Source organism: Gracilinanus agilis, chromosome 4 (genome assembly GCF_016433145.1).
Source record: "Gracilinanus agilis isolate LMUSP501 chromosome 4, AgileGrace, whole genome shotgun sequence".
NCBI classification, from domain to species: Eukaryota; Metazoa; Chordata; class Mammalia; order Didelphimorphia; family Didelphidae; genus Gracilinanus; species Gracilinanus agilis.
In genome coordinates this window covers 414,101,912-414,126,026 of record NC_058133.1, presented here as the reverse complement: position 1 = coordinate 414,126,026, position 24,115 = coordinate 414,101,912, and the positions used below count along the sequence as shown (strand labels likewise).

At 36.6% G+C, this 24,115-nt stretch overlaps 1 protein-coding gene across 2 annotated transcripts in view; it reads left to right on the top strand.

The window, feature by feature from the left end:
- The window catches only part of SYNE1 (spectrin repeat containing nuclear envelope protein 1), a 122,230-nt gene that overhangs the window by 87,234 nt on the left and 10,881 nt on the right, over positions 1-24,115 (top strand). The window contains exons 5-16 of one of the 2 annotated variants that reach the window (XM_044671721.1): positions 764-946; positions 1,373-1,510; positions 3,071-3,262; positions 3,760-4,093; positions 4,596-4,664; positions 6,692-6,834; positions 8,860-8,986; positions 11,503-11,714; positions 17,770-17,970; positions 21,063-21,191; positions 22,200-22,412; positions 23,385-23,477. In XM_044671721.1, coding sequence (XP_044527656.1) covers positions 764-946; positions 1,373-1,510; positions 3,071-3,262; positions 3,760-4,093; positions 4,596-4,664; positions 6,692-6,834; positions 8,860-8,986; positions 11,503-11,714; positions 17,770-17,970; positions 21,063-21,191; positions 22,200-22,412; positions 23,385-23,477 — 2,034 coding nt within the window. Of the gene's footprint in view, positions 1-763; positions 947-1,372; positions 1,511-3,070; positions 3,263-3,759; positions 4,094-4,595; positions 4,665-6,691; positions 6,835-8,859; positions 8,987-11,502; positions 11,715-17,769; positions 17,971-21,062; positions 21,192-22,199; positions 22,413-23,384; positions 23,487-24,115 lie in introns of those variants that run through there. The other variant, XM_044671720.1, reaches the window with a different exon arrangement.

Genomic DNA, 24,115 nt, shown 5'->3' with positions numbered 1-24,115 from the left:
TTGTTATTTTTGACATATTTTTCTAAAAGAAATTGAATTGTGATAACTATTCAAAAAAAGTCCTACATTACCTTTTTATTTATTGAAGTAGTCTTCTTTCATGACCTGATTTCCCATTCTTTCTCTTCAAGTTCTAATAAGATGTTAAATTCTTCAAACTGGCTAGAGGTATCATTTTGGGATAATATTCTATAATTTTCTCCATGAAGCAAACATTTTTGAACAGACATTCAGTAAGAGATGAAAGGTATAGCATTAATACCTTGTTCAATACTCCAAGGATCTATGATTTTATCAGTGTGGATATTATCTCTAGTAATATATATTATAATTATTAGACAATTTGATTATTTTCAGTGGCAGGAAAAAATAGACATTTCTCTTGTGCCTGTCTTCTGGTGATAGGCATTATCAAACTTAGCTCAGTTAATTGCTCAGGAAGTAGACATAGATTCCATTACTGTACCCATACTTAGTCATTCTAGCACCTTCCATACTTTGCCTTTAGCTAGAGAAGCCTTTAAGAAATCATGATCACATATAAGCAAAAAAAAATCATTTTAATTATTTATTAAATGTCTTAACACTTTATTGGTAATGAAAACACATTTTCTTTAGAATTTTTCCTATGCTCTTAGTTTAATAGTAAAATTCAATCTGCCCCTTTACTTGTGACAATAAGAGGAAAATCAATAGACTTTTAGAGAGTATTTTTCATCCAGTAGCATTTTGATAATATTTATTTGTTGTTTTGTGATATTAGGCTTTCCAGCGACAAGTCCATGAAACTCTTACCCAACTGGAACTCATCAACAAACAATATAGACGCTTGGCCCGTGAGAATCGTACTGACTCTGCTTGTAGCTTGAAACAGATGGTTCACGAAGGCAACCAAAGATGGGACAATTTACAAAAGCGTGTCACCTCCATCTTGCGCAGACTCAAGGTCTTTCTCATGCTTTGTTCTTAACTTGGAGATGCTGTGGGCAAAGTTAGGGAACTAACCCATCAGAAAGGAGTTTGTGTTATGTACCTCTTTAACTCTGCCATATTAGAGGGAATTGGGATGGATTAAGGAACAAGAAAGATAAAGGTAGGGAAATTTCTATTTGTTGGTCTAGAGTAACTTGGAACTTTTTAAAAAATATATTCTGATCATCATAGTCTGATGAAAGTGGTTTTCTTTGTAGTCCTTCCTAATTTATTATAAGGCATTATTCTTAAGTGGGCTTTATACATTTACACCAGACTGCCAAAACATTCTATGATAACAACAACAAGAAGTTAAAAACTGCTTATCTAGAGGCTTTCAGTAAGAAGATTGAAATTCACCACACACCACACATCAACATTATTTTCCTTTGTTTCTCAGCATTTTATTGGCCAGCGTGAAGAGTTCGAGACAGCTCGTGATAGCATTCTGGTGTGGCTAACAGAGATGGATCTGCAGCTCACAAACATTGAACACTTTTCAGAGTGTGATGTTCAAGCCAAAATAAAACAACTCAGGGTAAGGAGTCATGTGTGGCGCAGTTCTTCCATGGGAATGGGATAAAAAGAGAATTCATGAATGCTTAGTTTTGCTGCCTCTTTTATAGGGCAGAATAAAGAAGAATGGAAACAGGCCTCTAACTGTTTACTTGGTTTCAGGACTGATAGCAATCTGCTAGTTATTTTTAAAATGAAATCTACTGAATCACTGAACAAGCATGGAAAAATTCTTTTAACCTCTCTGCAATATTTCATTGGGATTTCAGGTCACAATTTTGGGAGGAGGGTCTAAATTACTAGTTTTTTCTTGATCATTTCAAATATTTGCAATGCAAAATAATCATTCCATTCAAGGATAAACCTTGTAATTCTACATTACCATAATGATAGAATAAGGGGAAATTAGCCACATTTGGAAGAGGAAGATCTCAATAAGGTAAGCGAAGAATTTTGATAGGAAGAGTTGATATGCACTTTAATGATTTATCTAGAAGGGTTATGGTGTCTTCTTTCCAAGGAATTTTTAAATGACTCAGTGCCTAATGGTCTAGGATAGCAAAAATTAAATCTACATAATAATAAGATGATGAATTATATGTTTTCTCTATTCTGAAAGCTTCTGAAAATGTTTTTTTTTCTTTCTGGTATTAGTTATCATTCAACTGATTTCTCCCCCACTTATTGCAGGTATTTTGTAGGGAAGTCTCATTTTTTTAACCATGGTTTTTATTTCTCTAAAATACTCAAATTTAGTTACATTGTTATGAATATCTGCTTTACATCAGAGGAGTTAATTGAAATGTTCCCTAGTTGACTTTCAAAGCTATTTTTCTATTGTTCTCGAGGAAAGGAAATAGATCTTGATATAGCATGGCATAGGGGGAAGAATCCTCACTCTGTTTATCATCAGAAGACCCAGTGCTGGCTAGCTGGCCAGATGCAGTCCTACCATTTATTACGTATGTGACTTCGGCAAGTGACATAACACCGTAGGTCTCAGTTTCTTTACTACAAGGTCAGAGGCTTGCACTGTAGATGACTAATTAGTTCCCTTCTATCTCTGAATCTATGCCCCTATTATCAAAAAGTATATTTAGTAGTTATGATTAATTTGTTTTGTTTTGATATTTTTTTTTGGTTTTACTTTGTTTTCCCCTCTTGCTCATTATTATTATTTCTTAATCAAACAAAATATTTATTGAGGGGAAAAATATTCAGGAAGGTCTGGACCTTAGCCTGGGGTATTGTCAAGTTTAAGATAAGAGGGAGGAACATAATTGGTCCTGGTTCTGCGGAGGTCAGATTGCTCCTGGATATATATACCCCATTTGGGTGCTCAAGTCCAAATCCAGTTCTACTTAATGAAAGCTGGTGGTTTCAATTCCTGACAATTTAATCTAGCTTTATGTTTGCATTGTCTAGTCTAGGAAGTTGATGACAGTCTCCAATTATGTCTGTGCAAAGTAAATATAGAATGAGGGCTAAATTATGTATAATGAACTGAAATATGTAAACAGTTCATAATGATTTCATATGAAATTGAACAATGACATTTACATGTAATTTTTGTGCTATTTAGGCATTCCAGCAGGAGATTTCACTGAACCACCATAAAATCGACCAGATAATTGTCCAAGGAGAACAATTGATTGAAAAGAGCGAACCACTGGATGCAGCGGTCATCGAAGAAGAATTGGATGAACTCCGCCGTTACTGTCAGGAAGTCTTTGGTCGTGTGGAACGATACCATAAGAAACTAATTCGCCTTCCTGTATGTAGCATTCGAGTTCTTATTAATGCCTCTGTCCATTTTGTGAAGAAGATTTAAATCTGGTGAGAGAAAGATATGGAAATCTACAGGGAAATCAAAATACAGAGATAAGTGACTAGAAAAAATATGTAACCCAGTAGAAGAATCTTTTTTAAATTAAATTTAGTTGAATCTTTTCCCATTTGGAACTGAAATTTTACTGCTGAAATTGGATGTATGTAGGTGTCAAGAAAGATGGTGGTAATCTATAAGTGTTAAGACAAATGAGCATGAATTATGCTAGCATATCTATTTGTTGTATCTGTGTTCTATGAATTTGAGTATTAAGATGAAGATTGCCACTGTTCATTTTCTTTGTATTGAGTTTATAATTTCCAGATTAAGCTAGGAATATTTGTGGCCAGGAAGGTAAAGACTGGAAGCTAAGAAAAAGAGAAATAAGAATGGGGGTGGTTTGAAAACAAAATGAACATAACTTGTATCACTTTTATTTCTAGCTGACAGATGATGAGCATGACTTATCTGACAGAGAGCTGGACCTGGATGAATCTGCAGATCTCTCTGATATCCATTGGCATGACAAGTCTGCAGATAGTGTGCTCTCCCCACATCCATTCTCCAACTTCTCCCTTTCACTTGCCCAGCCTCTCCGAAGTGAGAGGTCAGGACGGGATACTCCAGCAAGTGTGGACTCCATCCCTCTCGAATGGGATCATGACTATGACCTCAGTCGTGACCTAGAATCAGCAGTTTCGAGAACTCTGACTTCTGAGGATGAAGAGGGTCAAGAAGATAAGGACTTCTATCTCCGGGGAGCTATTGGTTTAGGAGGTAAGAGAACTTATTTTAGGCAACTTTAAAGAAAGTGGAAAGAAATCCAAATCCCAGAGAAGTGTATAAATGATCCTGGATTTAGAGGTCTAGCACCATTTTCTTTCCTCTAAAATCACTGGGATTTGAATATGGGGAAAAAATGAACATTTTATTCAATGAGCAGTTACTAAAGGAGAATGATCATATGTTCACCTCTTTAAATGTTAAATTTATTCTAAGGGGAGATTCCCATGACTCTCTTTATTTTCTTTGATGGCTAACATTTGGTATCTCAGATGTCTGACTACTCTGAAAAGAAATCGTTTCTCTGATTTACAGTTTTTCCTTATAGTAGGGATTCTGGAATTATATTTCTTTCTTTGTAATCCAAAAGACCCTTACCATAATCTAGAACTGATAACGTGCTTTCTTCCCTCCCCCCAGGAAAAGTATTTCTTCCTGTAAGGAGAATGACCTTTCCAGTGCTTAGAAATCAACCTAGACTGTGCTTTTTTTGCAGATGTAGTGATACCTGAAAACCCTGAGGCCTATGTAAAACTCACAGAAAATGCAATCAGAAATACCTCTGGTAGGCATGAAAACAGCTGAAACATACTGAGAACCAAGTCCCTCACCCAAACCTGTAACAATCTTCTTCTCTTAGCACATCTGCCAAACTTTGCTCAGCTTATAGCACAAGCATGTTAATGCAGAACTTTACTCTCTTATTGCTCTGCTAAAAGATACTAGTCGAGTTACTCATTATCAAGAGAATAGATTTTCAATAATCAGATAAAACGTGGCACCTTCTCCACATGTTAAAATCTTTGTTATTGTTCAGTCATTCTGATTCTTCTTGACCACAATTGAGATTTACTTGGCAAAGATACTAGAATGGTTTGCCATTACTTCTCTAGCTCTCATTTTTCAGATGAAGAAATTGAGGCAAATGGGGTTAAGTGGTTTGCTCAAAGTCACACAGCTAGTGTCTGAGACCAGATTTGAACTCAGAAAGGTGTCTTCCAGACTACAGTTCTAGCATTCCATCAACTATGCCATCTAGCTATTAGATACTAATGACTATTATTAAGAACAAAGATTGTCTTTAGCCCTCTTCAGCTATAATAATAGTAGGCTCCAGAGTGTAGTGGGATGAGTAATGGACTAAGGGGTGAGTTCTCCCAGAGGTGGCTCTAACTACTCTTAGAAGCTTGGGAAAATCAGCCTCTCAAGATCTCAGTTATCTCATCTGCAAAATCAGAGGGGCTAACCTTGGATCCCTAATGGTCCACTGGTGCTTTAAAAATTTAATTCAATAATTCTATTAAGTGAAAGAATTCAACTTCAGTGATCCATTTGGCAACATCTGGAGCCTTGGGGTTTCTTTTAAGGAGAAGCAGATTTCTTAAAGTAATTCTTATGGTGAGGGAAGAGAAAAAGAGGAGAGAAAGCCATAAAGAAAGACAAAAATTTTTTAACAGTCTACTAAACACTGGTTCAGATTGAGTAACTTTCAGCAGGGTGTAAAATGTGGTTTGAATTACAGTGACAGGAGACAATACACCCCAAATCATATAACATAATTTAATTTTTTAAAAGACAGCTTGATTTTGGATAAAGAGTATGGTTTAGTGGTAACAGTGCTAACTTTGGGATCAGAGGAGAGTAGATGACTGCTCTTACTGTTAATATCAGTATGACTTTGAACAAGTTATTATTATACCTGTTATTTAGACCTTATTTTTCTTATCTGCAAAATGAAGGGATTTAGATGATCTCAAAAGTCCCTTACAGATATAAATCTAAAGTCTCATGTAACTGATTCCACATTAGACCCTTTTCCCCCTACATTTAAAAATATATTTTCAGTTAAAAATGCCAGTTATATTGATGAACAGTGCTACTGTTTAGATCACTGGCAATCGCAAAGAGCTACTTCATTTTTTTTCTTTGCAAAAAAGTGTTGCAACTCAAATAGAAGAGGCAAATAAGCCAGAGTTACCAAAAGCATGTGGAAAGCATGCCGGTATGCTTGGTAAAAGCTTTGCTTCCTCTTGACCTTCTTTTAGATTTTGAATACCAGCCACTTATGACTACTTTTGAGTGCTTAATCAGAATTTTTTTCCCCTCAAAGAAATGATGCAGTTGCACTTTCTTCGGACTGATATGTAAGGACAAAATAATGAAAGATGTGAACTCCCTCACTTCTCTGAAAGAATTGGTGGGAGGCAATTTTCCCTTGATTGGAAGGGGATATATGGACTCCCTTGAAGTATTTAATAAGGCCTCCTACCAAACACATTGAGAATCTAGCTTCTTTGAGGATCGAATCAGAAAAGGTGAAGAGTCACAAGTGTTTTCAGAACATTTCAAAACTACCTGCAAATATCAAGGTCTTCACCAATGCTGTTAGAGAAAAAATAATAATTTACTAGCTTAACCATTTCTCTTGAAAAATAAAAATTCTAACACAGAAGCATGTCACTACTAAATCTGCTTTGTAATTCCCTCACATGCCATTTCCATGCTTCCTTATCTGAGAATAAATCCTTATAGTTTTCTATAAATATAAAAATAATGCTAAAGATCAGTTTTTTGTGGTCACACTCCATTCAGGCGAGCCAGGAACCTTAGAATCACATATCCGGCAGCTGGATAAAGCTCTAGATGCCAGCCGTTTTCAGATGCAGCAAACAGAAAATATTATCCGCAGCAAAACACCAACAGGACCTGAACTGGATGCTACTTATAAAGGATATGTGAGTATTGTGACTATCACCACTCTTAATCCCTTGAAGACAGAAGTTCTGTGACAAAGTACAGTCCAAGGACTTGGTCAGTTCTCTCAATACCATGAGTCCCTTGGTCACCCAAGCATAAAGTGTCAACCAAAAAAACAACCTTATGTGGTCCCCTTTTTGTACGCCTTAACTTTACTTTTAATCTTATTAAATATATCATCATCATTTTCCTACTTGTTCACTATATCTTGAGATTTATTTTAATGAAAGCTACAGGATGCTTCAGGACAAAGTTGTTATTTGGTTCATTTCCCTGCTCAAATGATAATTTACTAAACCAAGATTATCCTCAGAGATTCAATATAGTTTCACGGGTTTAAAGGCAAGAATGAGGCATGAAATTTCAGCTTCCTCTTCTTACTATAATAATTCACTTAATGACCCTGAAAAAATGTTTTTACCAAATATTTCAATATCTTCCATGTGTCAAAGAAAATTGACATTTGCAATATATCATGGACCATGGGAGTTGGTAAAAAACAGTACAATGCACTGCTATTTTTGCTGCTGATTCTTTTTAATGCCATTTTGGTTAATTCTACAGTATCATCACTTAATAGCCCTGCACCCAGGTTATAATCAAGACCATTTATTTTTTTCAGGGAATTTTTCCTTGTATGTCACCAACTAGGGAATAAAAGAACCTCTGTCTTCTCTGCCTTTGAACTCTTGCTTCCTCTAAAAGACTCCTCAGAAAAATATATTTGGAAATAGACTCTCCAAGTTCATAGTAGCTATTCCAATGTTTATTGGTTGTCCTTCTTAAGCCTGGCACATAATCAATACTTAACACATGTTTTTTGACTGACTGGTGAAAGAAATGGGTAAGAATCAGCCTTGGTAGTATGTACTGGAGTTCATGTTTCTTTTCTTTTTTTAAACCCTTACTTTCTCACTTAGCAACAAATCTAAGACAGAAGGGCAAGGACTAGGCAAACAGAATTACATTACTTGCCCAGGGTCACACAGCTAAGGAGTGTCAAATTTCACATCTGAACCCAAGACCTCCAGTTACCAAGCCTGGTGCTCTATCCACTGACCCCCCTAGTTTGCCCTCAGTCCCTAATTTTAAAGAAAGTTTTGAGTATATATCATTGCAACATAATATGACTGAAATATGCTTAAAAGAAAATTATTTGTCTTTGGAAATATACATACATTCATACATATTTTGCTACCTGTGTGTCATTCAAAGAGTAGACTAAAAATGCCAAAAACTACTTTTGAAAGTATTTATTTAGCTGCATGGCATAGTCAATGGAGAGCTTGTCTTGAAGGCAGAAGGACCTGCCTCTGACACTATGATACTATATCACTATTGACTATGCCTTTAGGCAAGTCACTTAACCTCCAAGTGTCTAGGTAAGCCGTTTCAAACTCAAATAAAAACAGGGACCATTGAGGTGTACAAGGATATTTATCTGCAGGCTGCCTATTGACTTAGTTTAAAGATCTATTATTATCGGAATATCACATTTATTATGTTATATCACAAATGTTATGTTTAAGTAGTAGTAGTAGTGCTTTATTGTATTTTACTTATTTTGTTCAATGCTTCCCAATTCCAATTGAATATGATTTGTAACCCAATCAAGAGCATTGCAGTTGGAGGGCCACCTGCTTGACCTCTCTGTTGCCTAGGCAACTTTCCAAAACTTTAAATTGAAGAGAAGGTTCCAATATCCTTTGGTAGAGGGGAGGGAGTTTCCCCACCAGGGAGTTCCCTATAACCAATGTAATGACAGGTCCAGCCCCCTTCTTCTATCTCTATTTATCTTTTTTTATTCAGTAGCTATTTACTGAACACCTACTAGTACTTAGCATTCAAGAAGGTACATGGAGAAGGTGCAGATCTTGATAACCATGCTGCTTCAGAGTGTCTATTTTATGTCAGTCCTTTCTACTGTTCTTATTTCCAGAATATTCTTTGTGAATAAGACCTGTGAGGTTTTCCGTGTTTTGAGACTGTGTTTTTTTAAACAGATGAAATTGCTGGGTGAGTGCAGCGGCAGCATTGATTCTGTGAGGAGGCTGGGGCACAAACTGAAGGAAGAAGAAGAGAAATTATCCGGCTTCATTAACCTGAATAGCACAGAAACACAAACATCCGGTATGTAGCACTGCCTTGACAAGCGAGATTGAAACGGGATACCAGGAAGCCCTTCAGATCCTTAGAGGACAAATGTTTCCCAAGTACAGGTTCCAATATGTTCCTTGCTCTCACTTTGCACAAGGCAAGGCTATGAGCTTCTGTCCTCACTCTGATGACTGCCCAGGAGAGGTAAAAAGCAGCGTGTCATTCTCTCCCATGTTTCAGTCATTCAAATATGTTATCCCTATCCTTATGCTTACCTACATTGTTCATATCTCACCCCATCTGATCCAAAAATGCTTATTGTGTACTAGATACTATGCTGAGCTTGGAGGTACAGTTATTTTTTTGAAGCCCCTATCATCGAGGGGCTTTCAATTCAATGGAGAAGCCAATACCCAAAAGGAAGCAAGAAAAAAGTGAGAAGGGCACGCTAAGAGTTACCCTAGGTGGGGGCATCTTGTTCTAGGTAATTGGATCCAGGCAGAGGAGAAGGTACAAAATGGAGTGGTTTCAAATTCCTATTGATTTAGTTTTAAATGCAGTATTATCTGTATTTTGTTATATTTTTTTTATTGAGAGACCAGTTTCTGCCCTCAATAAAGGAAGGTATTGGGAAGAGTTTAGAGCTCTATTCTCTAGTCCTCCATACAGAAGGGAGAGAAAGCTGAGGATGTATCATTCAAGACCAGTTTTGATCAAACTTCCCCCTTCTACTTCCCTACTCAATTCCCTACCCCGAGAGATTCACTGAATGTATAGACCAGGAATTCTATGTTTCCTTCATCGAGAACCCTATTTATACTTCATAGTAGGACTTCTTGATTACCATGCTGTTAAATTATTTTTAGCATCTCTATAGAGATGGATGGACATAGTGTTTAGAGTGCTGGGCTTGGAATCATAGGATCATAGCTGTAGATCTACAGGGGGGCCACAGAAACCATCTAATCTAAACAGATGAGAACTACATTGAAATTTTCTCCTGATATTTATAAGAGATATGACCTTTTGGCAGATTGTGTCACCTCTGTGTGTCTCAGTCTACAAGCACTGATTAAGTTCCTACTGTGTGCCAGGTGCCTACTATGCACTGGAGATGCAAAGAAAAATTTAAAAAAAATTTGAAATCCATCCCTGTTCTAAAAGAGCAGTCTTGAGTTGTCCACCAAGATGTCTCTATTTAGTCATAGACTGCTTGTGATTTACTAGTGGAAAGGGTTTCCATAGAGTTCCACACACTGGTGAAATCATAGATCCTTTGTCTATTTCTGTAATTAGTAAAAATTCAGTATAAAGAAACTAAACATGAGTTTATTTGAGTGAAAAGTTTCATAAAGAAGAATTCATGAGAGCCAGACCTACAGACAGGTGATCCTGGGTTCAAATCTGGTCTCAGTCCCTTCCTATTTGTGTGACCCTGGGAAAATTATTTAACCTCCATTAACTAGTCCTTACCACTTTTCTGCCTTGGATCCAGTATCTAGTATTGATTCCAAGATGGAAGGTAAGGGGAAAGAGAGAGACAGAGACAGAGGAGGGAGGGAGGAAGGAAGGGAGGAAGGAAGGAAGGAAGGTTGCTTATATGTAGGATAAGCATTCAACAGAATGACTGGCAAAGAAGCCTTTTATTGTTTTTCAGTCATGTCCAACTCTTCATGACCACATTTGGGATTTTCTTTGCAAAGGCCCTGGAATGGTTTGCCATTTCCCTTTCTAGCTCATTTGACAGATGAGAAAACTGAGGCAAGCAGGGTTATATGACTTGCCCCGGATCACACAGTTCATAAGCATCTGAGTTGAGATTTGAATAGGTCTTCCCAACTTCAGGCCCGGTGTTCTATCCACTATGCCACTTAGATACCCAAAGAATCCTAGGAGCATACATTTAAATTTGGAAAGGACATTAGAGATCATTGACTCTAACCACCTCATTTTACTGATGAGGAAACTGAGGCACAAAAGAAGAAAAGGAGATAAATAAGCATTTATTAAATTTACTTTAATTCATTTAATTTAATTTATAGTTAATTCATAATTCATAAATGTATTGATTAAATAAGTATTTATTAAGCACTTATTATATACTAGGCACTGTAGCAGATACTTTATAAATATTATCTCAGTTTCTTCCCCACAACAACTCTGTGAGGGAGATGTTATTATTATTCCCATTTTACAGTTGAGAAAACTGAAGCAAGTAGAGTTTAAGTGACTTGTCCGGGGTTCTAGACCAATACTCTACTCCACCAGCTACATGACTTAGAAGTCTCAGAGTCCAATGACCCCAAGCTGAAAAGAACTGCTCTGAACCATACAACTAATGAGTATCAGAAGAGGAATTCAAATCCAGGCTTTCCTGCCTACAATTCCAAAGTCTTATCCATGTTGCCCTGGTGCCTGTATGCTTCAGTTCCTAATTAGTTTTGCTATTCTTTTAGGTTCAAGTAGAGCAATTAGCAGGTTTTAACGTGTTTGCCCAAAATGCTTACGTGCTAAGAAAGCTCACATGCTCCCAAACTGCTTTGCTCTAGGGGTGATTGATCGCTGGGAACTAATCCAGGCTCAGGCTCTGAGCAAAGAGCTTCGAATGAAGCAACACCTCCAGCAATGGCAGCAGTTCAACTCGGACCTAAACAGCATTTGGGCTTGGCTGGGGGAGACTGAAGAGGAACTGGAACAGCTACAGCGTCTGGATCTCAGCACTGATATTCAAACCATTGAGCTTCGGATCAAAAAACTAAAGGTAGCTTTGGAAAAATGTCAAAATTTTATCATTGTCTTTCCCCTAAACCTTTACTTTCCATCTTAGAGTCGATATTGAGTATTGGTTCCAAGGCAGAAAAGCTGTAAATTAGGCAAGTAGGGTCAACTGACTTGCTAAGGGTCACATAGCTGGGAAATGTCTGAAGTCAAATTTGAACCCAGGATCTCTGGTCTCGAGGCCCTCACTATTCACTGAGCTGCCTAGCTGCTGCAGTGATTGCCATTTCTGTTCATATTCATCACTTTCCCCTTTATCCATCGCATCACTAGACACCGCTTATAACCATACCTACAAAAGTATTGCAGCCAAGGCAAAAGATATGTAAGGTGACTATTCTTGACTATGTCCCCCCCCATTGACATATAATTTATTCTTTCATCAAGATTATAGCATTTTGTCTTCTTGATTGTTTTTATCTTAACTTCCAGCTACCATGGATTTTTTTTACTCCAACAGAAGCAATATATCTTTTTTAAACAAAAATTCACTTCCTCAAGGCATTTTAGGGGCTCCCCAATACATATTACATAGTAATTTTGAAAAAAGATTCAACAGTACCCCAACCCTATTAATTACAATGATATTTATCAGAACAGGCTAAAGTCTACCCAATGTATTTCATATATGCTCTACATCCATGGTCCTCACTCTGCTCTCCTACTGAGAGGAAGAAAGAATATTCCTTTATCAGTTCTCCAGGACTGAAAATATTCATTATCATTCATCATAGTACAATCTCTCATAGCACCTACAGTTATCCTTTAGATCAGTGATTCCCAAAGTAGTGGGTGCTGCAGCGATCCAGGGGGGTGGTGATGGCCACAGATGCATTTATCATTCCTATTAATTGCTATTAAAATTTTAAAAAATTAATTTCCAGGGGGCTAAGTAATATTTTTTCTGGAAAGGGGGGCAGTAGGCCAAAAAAGTTTGGGAACCACTTCTTTAGATTATCATAGACATTGTGATGATGATTTTCCAAGCCCTGTTTTCTTCATTTAGAATCATTCCATTCAAGTTTAAAGGTAGCTCTCTTTCAAAGTGGCAGTCAGCCAACTAGACATCCATGAAACATGAAATTCTCATTCAGAAGGAATTACTAATATAGTTTTGGAGATTCAAAAAAAAAAGCCTATTAAAGCCAGAAATAAACTTTGAGAACATGTTGTCCGACTGCATCATTTTATAGATGAGAATGCGGAGGCTTAAAAAGTGACTTCACATAGCTACTGAGTGGTAGTGATCAAACTCAAACCCAAGTTCTAGAATAAATGAAGGATCAGTTGCTCTAACTGATGATTACTAACTCTGAAGTCCATTGTTCTTCCTGATCTACCATAGCAGAAAGAATGCAGTTTTGGCCCTCAAAACTCTCCTATTTGAATATATTCACTACCTTAGCAGCTAAGTGTTGCAATGGACAGAGTGCCAAGCCAGGAGTCAAGTAGACCCAAATTCAAATTTCACTTTAGACACTTATTAACTATGTGAGCCTAGGCAAATCACAACCTCTGTTCGTTTCAGTTTTCTGACCTGTAAAATAGGGATAGTGATAGCACCTATCTCTCAGAGTCATTATGAGGATCAAGTGAGATAATAATTGTAAAGCTCTTGGCTAAATGTCTGACAAATAGTAAGTAATATATAAATTTTCTTTATAATAATGATAATGGTTTGTGACCTTGGGCAATTATTATCACTATTTATTATAGATAATAGTATGTCATTATTATTACTCTGTGATCTTGAGCAAGTCATTGGCCTCAACTTTCTCACGTATACAACGAGGAAGTTGCATTTAGTAATCTCAAAGGATGGTTTCCACTTTAAATCTGTGATCAATGTCTTGTGATTATTATTTCAAAAGATAGGCTTTTTACTTAATGATTTTTGATTATTAATGATGATAATTACTGATTAATGATAAAAGAGATAAAACCATGAATCAAATAAAGAAACTGGGAATTAGTGATTGGTTTGGTGACTTCGTCTTAGTCCTATAATAGCAAATGTCTTGATAATAGCTTTTTCAAGACTGGGTAAAAAATTGCAGTGGTCAGAAGCATTAACGTGAAGATGGATATGAAAGCAGTCTGTCAAAACAGGCAGGCCCTAGTCCTGGAAGGGCTTTCAATGCCAAATAGCTGAGTTTGTGTTTTATCCTAGAGGCAGTGAGGAACCACTGAATTTTATAGAGTATGGGAGTGGCACACTAAGTCTTGCAATTTAGAAATACATGTGTGGTTGATAGACTGGGGAGAGGAAAACACTAGAGGCAGAGATACCAATTAGGGAACTTTTACAATCGTCTTAAGGGAGAGGTAATGAGTGCTTAATTTTATAGAGGAAATGGAAGCCAAGGAAAGTTAAATGATCTGCCTAAAACCACAATTGTCATAAATAATGAAGAAAAGACCAAAACCAAGGAGTCCTGCTCTAAATTCTACTGTCTTTCAACTATACCACCAGTGGCCATGGGAATGACAGAGATGCAGAGGTAGAAGACTATGGGTTGGGAGGGGAGTGACAGTAAGCAAAGGAGAAATATTGAGAATAACTGAGCTTACAAACTTGTGAAAGTAGAAAATTGAGAGTACCCTGAACAGAAAAAAGGACATTGGGAGGAAGAGAAAATATTAAGTTCCACTTTAGACAAGTTGAGTTCAAAAGAACTCTAGGATATCTAGTGGAGATATCCACCTGGTAGTTGGTACTGTGACATTGGGGTTTAGGAGAGAAAAAAAGAATATATATACGTGTGTGTGTGTGTGTATACACATTTGGAGTTCATCTACTCAATGGTGATCATAGTTAATTAAACCCATTGGAGAGCTAGGTGGCACAGTGGATAATACTGGGCCTAGAGACAGGAAGACCTGAATTTAGATTTGGCCTCAGACACCAGTTATGTGACCCTGGGCTTAAACCACTTAAACCAATTGACCTCATTGTCTTTTATCTGTAAAATGAGCTAGAGAAGGAAATGCAAACTACTCTAGTATCTCTGTCAAGAAAATTCCATAAAAGGGATGATGAAGTCAGACACAATAAAACAACAACAGTAACCCTTTTCTGTTCAGAACATCAAAAGATCAGAGAGAGAGAGAGAGAGAGAGAGAGAGAGATACTAGATGAGGGTTCTTGGGAGACATCTACATTTAGTGGATAAAAAATGAATAATGATCCTGCAAATATAACTGAGAAGGAACAGACAGGATGGAATAGAACCAGGAGACAAAATACCAAGAGAAGCAAAGGAGGAAAGAATATGTAGAAAGGATGATTGATATGCCATAAACTGCAGAGAAGTCAAAAACGATAAAAACTGAGAAATTGGAAATTAAGAGGTGGTAAGTAATCTTTTAATGGTATTGGAAGCTAAATTGAAAAGAGTTGAAATAGGACTGCCAGGGGAGAATGTAGGGCAAAAAATGAGTATAGGTAGTTTTTAGTATGAGTTTTACTGAGAAATTGAAAACAGATGTATGATAAAAGCTTGATATGGTGCTGATACTTAAGTCAGAAAGAGCAAAAAACAAGGAAATAAAATTACAGGCCAATTTCCTTAATGACTATCCATGGAAAAATCTTAAAAAAATATTAGCAAAAAGTCTACAGCAGTTCATCACAAGGGACTCATGATAAAGAATGCCATCAACCTCCAGAGGAAGAACTATTAGAGTTGAAATGCAGATCAAATCCCACATTTTTCAGTTTAGTTCATTTGTGTTTTTATTTAGGAGTGGTGGCCTTAAGTGAATATTCTCTTGCAAAAATGTACAATATGGAAATGTTTTTGCATGATAATACATTTATAACCCAGATCAAACTACTTACCAGCTCTGAAAAGTGGGTGGAATGTAGGGAAGGAGACAACTTGGATCATGTAATTTCAGAAAACTCATGTGGAAAATTATTATTACATGTAATTGATAAAATAAATAAATAAATAAAGTAGCTTGAAGAAATGGTAGGGATAAGTGAAGGGCTTTTTAAAAAAGGGGAAAGTATCATGATTGTAGGCAGCAGAGAAGGATCCACTGGCTAAGGAAAAATTGAAAATTAGATTGAGAAGGGGGACAAATGTATGGGATAAATTGCCAAAGGACACTGGGTATTCCCAAGGGCATAAGAAGAAGGACTAGCTTTACCTAGGAGATGGGTCAACTCATCTTCAAAAGCTGGAACTATGGAAAGAAAAAGAAAATTTTAAGTCGGTACTGTCAAACTCATATAGAACAGGAGCCTCTAAATCATACATAAAAGGATCACTACAAACACAGAAAACTGTATTTAAACTATCTGTGTCCTATTGTATTTTTATTTATTTTGTTAAATATTCCCCAATTACATTTAATCAGGCTGAGGCTGCATGAGGCAGCCAGGAGTTTGACAACCTGTGGTGTGGGTGACTTAAAGAGAGACAGGTCTTATAGAGAAGTAGATTTCTTTGGCTACATGATTCTTCTTACCCCTAAAAAAACTTCAAAACTAAGAGTGTTTCCAGTAGAGATTGAAGTAGTATAATTCAGCATCTCCTACTTATAGCTTGTTGATGTCTTAAACATGAATTTTTTAAAATGCTATTGCAACCAGATCCTTTAGAAATTACATAAAAATTAATACGAGGGGGCAGCTGGGTAGCTCAGTGGAGTGAGAGTCAGGCCTAGAGACAGGAGGTCCTAGGTTCAAACCCGGCCTCAGCCACTTCCCAGCTGTGTGACCCTGGGCAAGTCACCTGACCCCCATTGCCCACCCTTGCCAATCTTCCACCTATGAGACAATACACCGAAGTACAAGGGTTACAAAAAAATTAATATGATGCCTGAGACCTCAAAGAAATCAGGTGAGAACTAATGAGTATCACCTAGTAAGCTTGATGCTTGATCCCTTTGAATTTTTCTTACACAATACTTAAATAATAGAATACTGAAAAGTTCAGATGCCACATTTTTTTAATCTTCAAAGACCCAGAAAAAGAATTTGTTCCAGGGTTACTTGTTATTGTTGTTTGTTTTCCAACAAACTGAAATGATTAAAAGATAAAATAATGAATTTGGCTAACCTCTTTGGTGTTATATAGAAACAGTCCTTAATCTCAATAGAATATGAGAAGCCAGAGGTGAAAAGTATGTATTTACTGCTGACAAAAGTAGATTTTGTCCATTACACCGTTTCTCTCTCTTACTCTTCTCCATCTCGCCCGGCCCTCTCCTTATATTCTTTCCCCTTCCATCCCTTCTCTCTCTTCTATTTTTCTTTTCTCCTCCTCCTTCTCTTGCCCTTTTCTACCTCTTTTCCTCTCAATACAAACTTGCAACATTTCTGCAACTTATGGTCATAGAGAGTAGTTACCTGGAGCATTCATTGGTGTGAGATTGTAAATGGCTCTAAATGCTATAAAAAAGGGAGTTTATGTTTTATTGTAGGGGCAGTGAGTAGCCACAGAATACTTTTGGACATAAGAGTGATCTGATTAGACCAGTGCTTTATATGTGTGAATTTGGCACCTTTGTGTAGCATGGCTTCGGAAAATGAGAGGCTGACTGAAGTATGGCCACTTAGTTGAGTATTTTAGTAATTCACACAAGAAGAGATTAAGGCCTAAACAAGTATCATTGGGGTATATGAAAGAGAAGGTGTGAGAGATGGTGTGGAGGTAGAAGTGATAAAACTTAGCAACTGATATGGGCAGTGAAGGAGAGTAAAGAGTCCAGGATTACTTCTAGATTGCAAAACTGGGCAATGGTGACGCTCTCAAGAAAAATAGGAAGGGTAATAGAGAAGGTAAAGCTTTAGGGAGAAAGAGAATGGTTTTTATTTTTAGACACATATCAAAATTTGAGATACCTTTGGGCTAATGTGGGACTTGACATTGAGAAAGAAATAAAGACTTAGAAATCATCTCTTTATACTTGAGAGTTGAACCTGAAAAAACCACTAAGAAAAATGAAACGAGGTTCCAATAATCTTGGCCATGTGCATTTCATTATTCAAGTATTCATTTTGATTTTTGTCTTGGTTCATTTTATAGGAGCTTCAGAAAGCAGTTGATCATCGCAAAGCTATCATTCTTTCCATAAATTTGTGTAGCTCTGAATTCACACAATCTGATAGTGAGGAGAGCAAGGAACTACAAGACCGGCTGGCCCAAATGAACATGCGCTGGGACCGAGTTTGTACTTTGCTAGAAGACTGGCGTGGCTTACTGCAGGATGCCTTAATGCAATGTCAGGTTTGTATCAGACTTCTTTCTAGTCTCTGAAGTCAGCAGGGCTTTTGAGTGGGGCAAAAAGTTCTTCTCTATTTACTAATTGCTTTAAAAGCTGAGTATTTTCATGGGCTTCCTAACTTTCTGGGTTCCACCAGTACAAAATACTTTCAAAATGTCACTTGAGAAAACAGTCCCTAAATTAAATGTACATGTGTCAGGTTGTTTAAGTAAACAAGATTACAACTGATCCCTAAAAACCAACATAGATATGATTACTTCTGTGGCATAATCCTTCCCTTTAATTGAGTATTTTTAAGTTATAAGTCTAGTCAACGATTGTAGCTGTCCAGATCTTATCCTGTTTTTGTTCTTTTAGTCAAAGGTCCATTATTCCTTCATAATCATGTAAAAGTACCACATATGAAAACTGGTGAAATCCCCTATGAGTTGAGGGCATAAATGCATCGATACATCACTTACATATTTCAATGCTTAGAAAATGTGTGGGTTCATCACTGCGGATCCTTCTATTTCACAGTCTCTGCATACCTTTTAATAGAGTCTTTAATGAAATATTTTGGCCTCAAGATTCATCATCAGGTGGTCAAACTTTGCGTGATGGATCTTCCCACATTAGCTAAGCCACTCCTTAAATGAAAGCTATTTAAGTCAGACTAGTTTAGTAAGACTTGTTTCAGCTTGTAATTATTCACTATATCAATAGTATCCAACATTTACATGGCACTTTAAGATTACAATCTCATTTGATACTTACATGTCTATGAAGTAGATACTTTTTTTAATCCCTATTTAATAGATGAGGAAACTGAGGTTGTATGAGATGGATGCAGCTAAGTAGTTGAGGCAGAATTTGAACTGAACTCATTCCAACTCCAAGCACAGAAGTATTAGCTCCAATCAGTAAAGCCTTCCAGAAAGCATAATCACCTTTATGGCATGACTTAGTATACTTCTAGTATACTATACTTAGTTTACTTCTAATATGGCTGAAGAACTGCCAATGTTTCTACGGGATATTGAAAGGCCAATTTCAAGAGTTTTAAATATTCTAAAGAAATGAATTTCCTCTTTCATTCAACAAATACTAGTAGAACACTCTTTAAATGCATGGCAGTATGCTAAATGCTATGGGGGACTCAAGAAAAGTCAAAGCTCTGTCCCTGTCCCCTAAACCTGGTTTAGTTTGTGTTCTAACTTTATATAAATATATTATTTAAATAATAAATCAATATTGCACATGAATAAGTATTGTAATTATTAAATCTGAATAATAATAGTAAAAATAATAGCTAACATTTATATAGCCCCTACAATTTGCCAGGCTCTTTGCTAAACTCTTTACCAATATTTTCTCACTTGATCCTCATCACAGCCCTGGTAGTTAACTGGTATTTTTAGTCTCATTTTATAGATGAGGAAATTGAGGCAAACAGAGGTTAAGTGACTTGCCCAGAGTCACAGAGGTAGGAAGTATCTGAGACAAGATTTGAACCTAAGACCTTTTGTTTCCAGGCCTGGCATCCTCTGTCCACTACTTTACCTAGAAAGCATGTGAAATGATGTTTCAGTTTAGTTAGCTGTTATTAAACAATACTATACACAAAGCACTGAGCTAGACCTTGAAGGTAACAAAAAAAAATGGAAAAGAATATAGTCCCTGTTACTCAAATTTCTGTATATCCACAAATAAGTCTAATATAGGGTAGAATTTTAAGGAGAGAAAGGAGAAAGTTAAACAAGGCATGTTGGGGAAAAGTGAAGGATCAAAGAACTTGCAAATAGGTAACTGAGTGGATAGAGCACCAGACCTGGAGTTGGAAGGTTCTGGGTTCAAATTTGGCCTCAGACACTTGGCAAGTCTATCTCATAATTCTTCTGCTTTGGAATCAATATTTAGTATCAATTCTAAGACAGAAAAAAGCAAAGGTTTTTTTTAAAAGTCTTACCTTTTATCTTAGTATCAATTATTATTTTTTAAATTTTAATGATATGTTTTTCCAGATTGCATGTCAATACAATTTTTAAAATATTTGCTTTTTGACTTACTATCATTTCTAACGCAGAGGAACAGCAAGGGAGAGGCAATGGGGGTTAAATGACTTTACTCTAAAGGAAGATAGGTTATAGAATTACCTTAATAAAATGGTACTATTAAAAGATGACAACAATAAAGGAAATGTATTCAGTACTTTAAACTTTTCCCAAATTATTTTGATGAGAGATTGATATGTATCTCTGTGCTATCATTTGTTTTTTATTTGTTTTTGTTGGGATTCTCTTTAAGCTTCACAATAATCTTTTAAGGTAGCTCTAATAGGAATTATCATCACCTTGTATATATTACACAACCAGATGGTGTTAGAAAGAAGTATTTTTAGCCTGGACTCCAAGTTCAACACTAGTAGATAAGCCAAGCTGCCTCTTACAATAAGTAATTGAGCTCAGCAAGGACAATGGGGTTTTTGTGTGTTTGTGTATACATGTTTTTGTGCGTGTGTGTATCTGTGTGTATAGCAAGAAGGAGAGTGGGTGCAAGAGAAATTGTGGAGTAGAATTAAGAGAATTTGGTGCCTGATCAGAGAGCACCTAGATGGCCCATTGAATAGAGTGCTAGGCTGGAGTCATTAAAATGTATCTACCAGAGTTCAAATTTGGCATCAGACACTAGCTATGTGACCCTGGTCAAGTCACTTAACCATGTTTTCCTTACTTCCCTCATCTATAAAATGAGCTAGAAAAGAAAATGGCAAAGTACTCCATTATTTTTTGCCAAGAAAACCCCAAATGGGGTCACAAAGAGTTGGATATGACTGAATGATTGGACAAAATAAGTTGGATACATGAAACCTTTCAAATCATTTGATGCATTAGGACAGCAATTAGAGCCTTGTGTCCAGAAAGAACGGTATGCCCCCCATTAAAATGATGATGCTAAGATGTTGAAGTAGCCCTTTAAATACCAGGTGCATCAATTATAGAAGGGGAATGTGCCCCAAATCCCTGTGTAGATATGGGTACATGAGCAGGTAGACTGAAAGGAGTCATAGCAGTATTGCTCATTGAGCCCATAGATTCTCTCATTCTTTTTATAGGATTTCCATGAAATGAGTCATGGATTGCTTCTGTGGTTGGAGAACATTGATAGGAGAAAAAATGAAATTGTTCCTATTAATCCAAACCTTGAATCAGAAATACTTCAGGACCAACACAAGATGCTTATGGTAAGATGTTTGACTCTGGTCTCTGGGGAGATTTAGAAAGGTTTCTTCCTTTCATTGGAAGGAGAGATAGTATAGAATACACGATTCTACCCTTTGTACTTTGGCCTCTGAGTTCAATCTCCTATTAATGCTAAGCTTTCCCTAGTTTTTGCAACTAAATATATTCACAGGGGATGCCATTTCCTGTAACTGGAATGGAGGTTCAGTGTTCTTGATTCAATTTGTAAAATTTCTGTGACTGTTATTTTTCCTATTTATGTGGGGAGAGGGGTAGGGAGTAGTGGATCGTGATGGCAATAAATTCTTATGTTCCATTAGGAGAAAACGATTTTGTGTTAGCAACTTTCTGCATCTCTGAAAAGGTTATAACTCATTTACAACCTGTTAACTTAACCTAAGGACTTAGTAACTATCAATTGGATGTTAATACAGACTTTGGAAACTACATAGTTTTACCTTGGCATTTTTTCCATGCATTATTGATGATAACGATCACCTCTAGAGTTTAGACAGATCCAAGCAAGGGAACACACACCTACCAGACTTCACTGAGAACCGCCTCACTCCTTCAGACACCATTAGTCATTAAGTGGCGAATGGTGAATCTTCCACTCCATCTTAAAAATGTTTGACTATACATCAGGAATACAAATTTGTCCTGAATAATTCCTGTATTCTCAGCTTGACAGGTTTCAAAAAATAAATTTATAATAAAAATACCATGCATCTACATTATGCTTTTTATTATAAAATTTTTTCCCACAATCAATGATACATATAGTGAATTGTTTCTAAGGTCATATATAGCAAGTTGTGATGGGCAAAACAACCATTTAGTGCTCTTTACTCCTTTTGAAGCAGTGCTCTTACTACTGTTCCACCATATTTCCCTCTTCCTTTGCATGGGCACAAAATTGACCTAAATTAAAGGACAATTTTTCCAAGTTTTAGGAAACTATATCTGTTGAAAATACATAATGGAAAAATAATGTTTTACTATGTAAATAGCAAATCAGGCGAGAGTTGCTGGAGTCTCAACTAAAAGTGGCATCACTGCAAGACATGTCCTGCCAACTCTTAGTTAATGCTGAAGGAAAAGACTGCTTAGAAGCCAAAGAAAAAGTCCATGTCATTGGAAATCGACTTAAACTTCTCTTGAAAGAGGTTAGTCGTCATATCAAGGACCTTGAGAAGATCTTAGATATATCAAGCAGCCAACTGGTAAGTCTCTGATTTATCAATATGCAAACAACTTATTTTTCTATCAGTTTTTGTATAGTTTGTATCTAGAAGACATTATCTCCATTTAACTGAAAATGTTTTTAAATCCAGCTATGTCAAAAATATTTATCAGAACAGAAACAGACTGGTATAATAGATGTAGTGATTTGTTAGGTCCAAAAGAAATACTTTTTTTACTCACTAAGGAGGCTAGCTATATTTTATTTATAAGCACCAATCATCTTAGAAGTAAAATTGTTGCCAGTGACACAGAGAATTCCTCTTTGAACCAGTCCTCTCTTTTTCTCTTCATGAAAGAACCAGTTAACTATAGCATGCAAAGTACCTGACTTCCTTTATGGCTGAGAAATCAGTTTCTTTGGGGTGGAAGGGGAGAGAGAGAGAGAGAGAGAGAGAGAGAGAGAGAGAGAGAGAGAGAGAGAGAGAGAGAGAGAGAAATAGAGAAGGTATATTGTTAAAAGATTCATTTATAAATTTCTATCAAGAATATAAAATATCTCTTACTTTTTTATAAGCATATAAATCAATCCCAAATAATAGCAATGCCAGAAATAACATAACATCTTTGACATCACAAATGGACTACTAGGTGATTTTTTTTGTCACGAAGCCCAGATGAGTAAGATTCCCTCAGAGACTAAGCCACTGCCTGGCTATCAGTCTGTCATCTTTCATAAGCTACATTTATTGTTTTAAAACATAAGATCACTAAGGAAACCCCAGTAGGATTGAAAAAATGTAAGATAATAAATTTTGTCCCATAAAATTTTGAAGCGAAATAGACTATCTTCAGAGCCCATTTCAGATTCCAGTCCTAAGAACCTCACTATTAGAAGCTGAAGTTTATTAAAATGTACTAAGAAGCTGAAATTCCCACACCCTAACTGCTGAGCTATGGTGATAGTGAGAAAGTCTTGAGATTTATCTAATCAAATTCAATCTTACACATAGGATTTATCCTCTTGGTCTTCTGCTGATGAACTGGACACCTCAGGATCTGTGAGTCCTGTGTCAGGAAGAAGCACCCCAAACAGACAAAAAACGGTAAATTGATACTGGCTGTCTTCTATCAGCTCTAGGGAGGAAACACTAGGAACTAACAGTATTTGCAGTCAACAAGAGGGTTCACTGTTTTCTTGAGGGAAAAGCAAAAGGTGTCACTCCCTTCCCCCACAGGAGGTTTTCCTACAGTTTACTATTGCTCCCCAACCTTGCTGCATTTCTACCCTGCATGAAATCAGTAATGGAAGATAGTATCTTTATTTTTAAATTTAAAAAAAATCAGGGCTCAAAGTGTGGCTGGTATGCAGGCTCAATTGACCAGTTCTAGCAAGGTCTTCAGTTGTCCTTTTGGCAGCCCTTTTGTTTGTCTCCTCCCTAACCCTTTACCATTTTTTTTTTCAGTTAAAAGATCAGGCTGCCAACTGAAAAATACTCATCAAAACCTTTTTGTAAAGTCTTAAGAAGGCTTTTGAATGATGAGCCTAATGATTTTATTAAGCTATTTATAAATCTGCCTAATGCACTTTTAAAAATCTTAAGTGACCAGGCAAGCTGTTCTTCAAAGTTGTTCCTTGGGTTGTCATCCAGAAGACTTGTGAATGAATGGTGGCTAACTGGCCAAAGAATCACACTGCAGGTGATCCTGATTTGACCACGGGCACCACTGAAACAAATGAAAA